The 6,924-nt window shown below is 45.5% G+C and overlaps 1 protein-coding gene across 1 annotated transcript in view; it reads right to left on the bottom strand.

Moving 5' to 3' along the window:
- Positions 1–277: 277 nt before the first annotated feature.
- Positions 278–6,924, bottom strand: part of tshz3a (teashirt zinc finger homeobox 3a) — a 22,842-nt gene continuing 16,195 nt past the window's right edge. Inside the window, exon 2 of the mRNA XM_052061627.1 lies at positions 278–4,467. Within this exon, the coding sequence (XP_051917587.1) occupies positions 1,163–4,467 (3,305 nt within the window). The 3' untranslated portion in view covers positions 278–1,162. The remainder of the gene's footprint in view (positions 4,468–6,924) is intronic.

The following is a 6,924-nucleotide window of genomic DNA, read 5'->3' as shown; positions in this document are numbered from 1 at the left end:
CAGGCCCGACGTGGCCACGGAGAAATCATTGGGAGTTTTAAATATTAAAACTATTGTCCATATAACTGTGCGATGGGTTGAAAAGAGATTGCCATAGATTTGATTTGTATGTCACCCCCGCCTCTCAACCAAAGTCAGCTCTGATAGGCTCCAGCTCATGCTAACGAGGACAAGCCGTAAAGAAAATAGATGGATAGAATTTGATGGCTCGGTTAATAATATTATTATGAATGCAAATGGAACTGGTAAATATTAAAAAAAAAAGAAACAGAACACATTCTACGCAGCATTAATTCAGTTTAATAATAGAAGCACAAGGCATTAACATAGTTGTTTTTTTTTCTTTATCAAATAACATTTATAAAACTAGTGTGCAAAACATTGTCCTTTTATTCTTCCTCAAGGCTCTGCACCAGTGGATAGTCATAGTCCTTTTTAAATTAAGAAATATATCAAGTATGCATAATTTAAACAGCGAGTTGTAAGCATATACACTAAATGTACATTTTTACATAAACAGACCTGGATTTTGTCTCACACTTAATTATAAAGTACAGTGAAGCTTTTACAATCAGCAAGAAACTCAAAAGATAGACATAGAACTACATTTAAACATATAATTTTGTTGTTTGGCTGATGTTTTTTAAGAGCTTTTTGGGGTATTTGGTTGTTTTAAGCTGTTACAAGAAGACCAATTAGAAGTGTCATTTTAAAACTTGGGGCAGGACAGAACAGGACTGTACAAATGTTAAGATCTGAACATGCAGTTTATCACCAAATCAACCCCCCCCCCCCAAAAAAAATCCCTAAAATACAAAATAAATATAGTCAATGAATTGCAAGGTGTTTGTTGACTTTGAGTATTTACCTTTTGTCTTTCACATCAAAAGGTGCACAAAAATTTAGACATGTGACACAAATACCAACAAATTTGGTTGAATTTTTTTTGGACATTCAAATTTGATACGAAAACACTTTATCTTTAAATACAGAGACCGTTGAAAATCCTTAAGATCTGACAGATGCAAATTCTTTGTGCTGACACTTTTTTTTTTTAACCAGTAGTAGTTCTTGGCATTTTAGTGCATTATACCATAAATTGTATTCACGTTTTCAACAAATTCAATGGAACTTCATCCAGTTTTCGACTGATGACAACACACTAGTGCTTTTCAAGTTCACACACATAGAGCAAGTGGTCCTCTGGAGACTTCCCGTGACTCTTGCTGAGGTGAAGTTTGATGGCATGCTTAGTGGCAAATTTACGGACACAGAGCTGGCAGCGGTACACAGAGCCATTACTACTGCACTCATCTTGTGGCGATATGTACGACTCCAGGGGTGCTAGCTTCTCGGCGAGAGTGTGGGAGTCCCTGACAGTCTGTTTTGGCGAGAGCTTAGCCAAGTCCCTGATTCTAAAGCCGAGGTGCGCTTCCAGGTGACCAACATATGCTGACGGGGTTCGGATCTGTGAGGCACAGTCACTACAGAAGAATACAGGCTGACCAGAATCCAAATTCTTCAGGAACTTGGTCCTACCGGTTCTTCTTAGCTGGTACTTGACATTAGCCAGCCAGTGGCTAATGGTCGTCATTGAGAGCCCTGTGAAACGAGATATGTGCATTCTCTCCTGTGGGCTGAGATCATTGATAATGTATTTCCCCTCGGAGGTCTGTCTCAAAGTGGAGGCAAACTGTGCCTGCAGAAGGAGGAGGTGCTGGGGATTCCAGCTGGAGTGTCGACCCTTGCGTTTGTGACCGTGCAGAGCTCCATCATCATCATCACATGCAGAGACCAGGCCCTCAACTTTATCGGTGACCCGTGACCGAGATGCTGGTTTTGGGGCGGGCTGGGATTGTGTCAGGTTTCTCAGCATGTCTGAGATATCAGACAAGGCATTCTCATGCAAAGGACTGTTGGATGTATAGGGAGAAACCACTGTTAGCTGTACAGGGGTGACAAGAGAGGAGGGCGAAATGGAAGAGGCAGTGGATGAGGGTGTTAAGGGAGCGGACGCCATCGATATTCCTTTCTTACCCTTCCCTTTTGTGAGGTCCATAGGCTGGTCGTCACTGGACTGACAAAAACTACTGTCATCTACAGTTTCAGGCTTCTTAGTCTGTAGGGGAGGGGCAGCCACAGCGGCCCTCTCGGCCATGCTCTGGCTGAACCGGGAGAGGAGGCTCAGCGGATCTTGGTTGGGCAAAGAGGGCTTGGCTGCTTTCCCCAAATGAATGCTCATTACTGACTGAAGAGCACTTAGAGGATTGACAAAGGGCTGCTCTGGAGGAGAATGGCCAGTGATGATGGCGGTGCTGCATGTTAAATCGGAGGCATGAGGGGATTTGACTGCTGCCTCTCTCGTGGTTTCTGTTGCCGGGGATGCTTGGTCGCTATGGATTCCCCTGTCACTATTGGCTGGGGTGAGTGCTCTCATTTCCCTAGGTGAGTCAACCTGTCCACCCTTATGCAATTCACCCGCCTCACTTTTGCAGGGGGAGAGATGGTTTTCCCTTTTGGGAGACAACCGCTTCACCCTTTGCTCCACTTTTGCTACTTTCTCAGTCACTTTTTTCACTAGATCTTCCATCGCCTGGAAGTTGTTGCTGGGAAAGGGGGAGGACTGGGTAAGAGGTGAGCTAATGAGAGGCTGGTTGCTGGTGAGGGGGGACACCACTCCATCCTCACCATTAAACAAGAACTTCATTGGGGAGTTTTTCTCAATGCTCCCCTGTTGTAGCTTGATGGCACTGGGGAACTGGTAAGCTGCGTGAATGCTAGGATAGCCCCCCCAGCTTGGATTCCCACTCTGGGCCTTGTTGATAGCTGATGTCACAGTGTTTTCCAGCGATTTTAGAATATCCAAGCCCCCTTTAGGACCCTCCTCCAGGTCTTCCTCAGTAAGGTAGTTATACTTTGAGATGTCATATTTTTCTTCCTTCTCTGGATCCTCCTCCTTCCTGACTGAAATTTGTTTTTCATTGCCAAGGTCCTCTTGCTTTGTACACTCCTCCTCAACCTCCTCCCTTTTGATCTCTTTGAGAGGAGGAGAGCCGGCAGGGGGGGTTGGAGTGGTTTGAAGAGGCGGAGGAGAGAAGCTGGACGGTGCCAGTGGGACGGACTGAACTCTTGGCTCCGTCGGTGTGGTCACTCTCCCAGGGTTAGGGGAGGTGGCCTCAGGCTGCGTTTTGGTTCGCTTTCCTACAGAGTTCGTCACCCTCAGAAAGTGCCCAGTCACCATCATGTGGGTCCTCAGCTCTTGCAATGTATTGTGCGAACTCCCACACTCCATACATTTGAGGATCTGGAATTTGTTGGATTCAAACTGGCAGGCATAGCTACCGCCGTTCTGGTGAGCATATCGGTTACTAGAAGCAGTGTAGGGGCTGGAGGAACGTTTCTGTGAGGATTCACTCAAGTCTGAATGCAAGGGCTTAACTTTTGGGGTTCCTTCTCTGGAACGTGGCGAGGCAGTGTGCTCCAGCCCCAGAAGTCCCCTTTTTTTAGAAGATAAAATTTTAGTGGCCACGGGGGCCATGGGCTCCTTCAGAGGCACTTTCTGGTAGTGTTTGGTCTTGATCATGTGGACACTAAGGTCCTGCAGAGATTCAAAGGAGTGGCCACAGTACATGCACTTCAAAACCTTCTGGGCATCCTCTTTGCCCTCCATTTCTAAAAGAGACCGTTTACGGGGCTTGGACCAGCGCTTTGCACCATTTCCTGATTTATCCTGGTTGTCATCCCGGTAGTGGCCCGTATCGTTCATATGAACTGTCAGCTCGACCAGTGTGTCGTAAGCAGCACTGCAGCCCTTGCAGCGGAACTTGCTGGCCCCAGTAAAAATTGAACCAAACAACTTGGGATTTTGCCTGTGGAGCTGGACTGTGCTAAAAAGGCTCGGCTCAGACTGGGCAGTATGATGATTCTGGGGAGGAGTTTGCTGAAGCGTCTTTGCCACCGCCGACTGATGCCAATCATAGCTGCCACTACTACAGCTACTACTGCTACTGGTGCTGTTGCTGCGAGTTGGCTTCTCTGACGAAGCAAATGGTGGCACCTGTATCGGTTTTGTATTAAAGTTCAGCGGTGCCCACAAAGGACTGGTTAGGAAGCTGGAGTAGATGGCCTTCATATGTTCCAAAGTGTCCATACCAATGGGTGCTGTCTTCGCGCCACCATTCAGAGGCGCTGTGCCCAAGTTTCCTTCAGTTTTTCCAGAGGGGCTGTCAAAGTCTGAGAGACAATCACTGATCTCGCTCACATGTGACTCGCTGTCCATCTCCTGCCCTGACAGCTCTGCAGCCCCTACCGATTCCTGGTCACATGCTTGGTCCTTGGCAGACCCGACACTTTTCTCCACAATCTCATCTTTCTTGGGAAGGTCATCCTGAGGGGCTGCGGGCAGGTCGCCTGCTTCCGCCTCCTCATCCTCTGCAGGGTGCTTTGTCAGCTCCTCCGGAGAATACGCTGTCGGGCAAATGGAGACAAAGAGAGAAAGAACAAGATGAGTAAAATTGCAAGGAGTCAACACGCTGTGTTAGAATAACTGAAAAAAGTTTCTCTGCAATGTGTGCCCGAGGACTCCCCGGGATAAATGAGCCATCTGTGTGGGAGCCTTTAAAGCTGAGCTGAGAAATTACAGTCATCCCATTTCACCTCATCAACCGTTGAGGTGTTATTTTCCTCTAGGCGAGCCTGTATTTATATACTACCCCAGCCACATGGAACTTATGCCTCCCCTCTTTTCACTCCCTGTATTGGAGGAAAACAAAAAAAGAAATATCTTGGCAAAAACATAATGCACCATTTTATTTATCTCAGGGCGCAACAGCTTGAAATGAAAACTAAATCTGAAATTAATGAAGCCCAATCTTACTGTGGCATTCTCCTCTGGGGTAATAAATGAGTTGGATCAACCTCCATCTGTCAGTTAATATGTCTGACGCCTCTTCATCTGCCCTTTTCTCTGATCACACACACTTACAGGCGCTCATAATAGCAAAAGCTGAAGAATTCCAAATGAGGAATGTTAGAATTTTGTTGATGCAAAGTCGACATGTCAGATATGCATCCTGGAGTGAACTGAGGAGTTGGTTAGCTCTGTAATATGTGCAGTTGGTTGCATGCTACAAATCTTGACCATATTTTGCATATCATTAAATAGAGCAAGAATTCAAATAAGTTGAAGAGACTGAACTAGACAGAGGACATTAAGGCAGTCAAAATGCCTGCACATTTTTGTAGACCTAACTAACCAAATTTATTTTAGTCCAAAGACTGAAAACCTATGCCAAATTGTTAATGTAGACTAAGACTTACAGAACCTACCATTGACGAAAAAGCTGTGACTGCTAGTTGTGACGACTTTGTTAGTCCACATCTGAACACACAAACGCCATGACAAGACTCTGCGCTCCCTCCCCCACGCTCCCTCACACTCACGTCCACTCTAAACAAAAATGTCATAGCAGAAATAACTCTCATTTCCAATGCTAACAGCCAATCTCCAGACATCCATGCAGCTGGCGCTGGTCTGATTTAGGCCCCGGGGGCTAAGTCAGTCGGCAGCTCCACAGTGCTGGCCAGCCTAATGGAGACCTGGCAGGTGCGGCCCACTCTGTGTCCTCCCAGAGATTTGGTTTGTCACTGGGTATCCATTACCTGCCATTCTGGGCTGATAGGCCTTGACAGCCCTGATCAAAAGATGTCGTCGGGCCCCAATCCGTTTGGCAGTTGGTGGCATGTCGTTTGTAAAAAGGGCCAAGCAGGGTGTAAATAAAATGACATGATCGCTTCCCTGGCCCCTCATGTTCTGGACACAATTATGATAATGTGGAAGTGGAAGGGAGGGAGGGATCTGGGAGGATGGAGAAAGGGGCAAGGAGTTAAATTGCTCATGCTCGGGCAAACACGCAAGGGAACACTGCTACCAGGCAATTGACTGCCCACACCCTCTTTCCTTTTACTTTAGGTTTTCATCCGCTCCTCCTCTGGAAGGAATTGCTGTCAGATTCTCATTTGAAAGAGGAAATCCAGTCAGGATGAGGTCGTCGCTGTAATGTGTTTGTATCCTTGCTAACTAGTCACAGATGTGAGCTTGTATCAGGCGAGGCTGCCACATCACGTGACCAAGTTGTCAGGTCACTTGTCTCTTTCTCCAAAAAATAAAATAAAATTTAAAAAAATTATGAGACATATCTCGGCACAATGTCTGACTGTTTCACGCATGTAATGCTATTTAGAGTTATGGAGCCACATTTTCAAGCGGTCCCAAGGCTCTCTATGTGCTCAAAGTTTCTCGAATACATTTCACTATTTTAAAGGACTTTAGCCCTTTTAATGTTCATTTGTCATTAGGCCTAAATTGCAGAGTGGAGGAGTAAGTCCAAAAGGACGAGCTATAAAAACCCACAGAGTGTAGCTGTGCTCCCAGGCAATTTAAAATGCAAAACAAAAACCATTATGTCTGAGCGCTATCTGTTAATTTAATCCCCAATGATTGATAATCCATCACGTAGGGCGACAACCACATCCAATTATTCTCTCTGGCTTGACTGACAACAGAGGTGATTTATCAAGCTAATAAAAGGTGATAGGAGTATAGAGGCTCCCTTCGTAATAAAACAACAACAACAACAAAGATTATTAAACTATCTTCGTGATATGTAAGTATACGGTCTAGAAGCGATATGTAGTGTTCCTAATATTATGTAGCACAGGGGTCCACGACGGGGGCCTCATTGGTCATTGGAGTCTGAAATATTTATTGATTTAAAATCAGCAAACTGTTCATCTCAGCCACATAATATGGTAATAAGAAAGTAGCTCCATGAGATAAGTAAAAAGCAAATATGTTCAGAGAGCTTCTTTAGAAAGTGGTCAGGGCCATATGATGAGAGAGGAGGAGGGTCCATGATTCCAAGA

This window comes from Hippocampus zosterae, chromosome 3 (genome assembly GCF_025434085.1).
Source record: "Hippocampus zosterae strain Florida chromosome 3, ASM2543408v3, whole genome shotgun sequence".
In the NCBI taxonomy this organism is placed as follows: domain Eukaryota; kingdom Metazoa; phylum Chordata; class Actinopteri; order Syngnathiformes; family Syngnathidae; genus Hippocampus; species Hippocampus zosterae.
The sequence above is the reverse complement of the archived record's forward strand: the minus strand, read 5'-3'. Positions and strand labels throughout refer to the sequence as shown.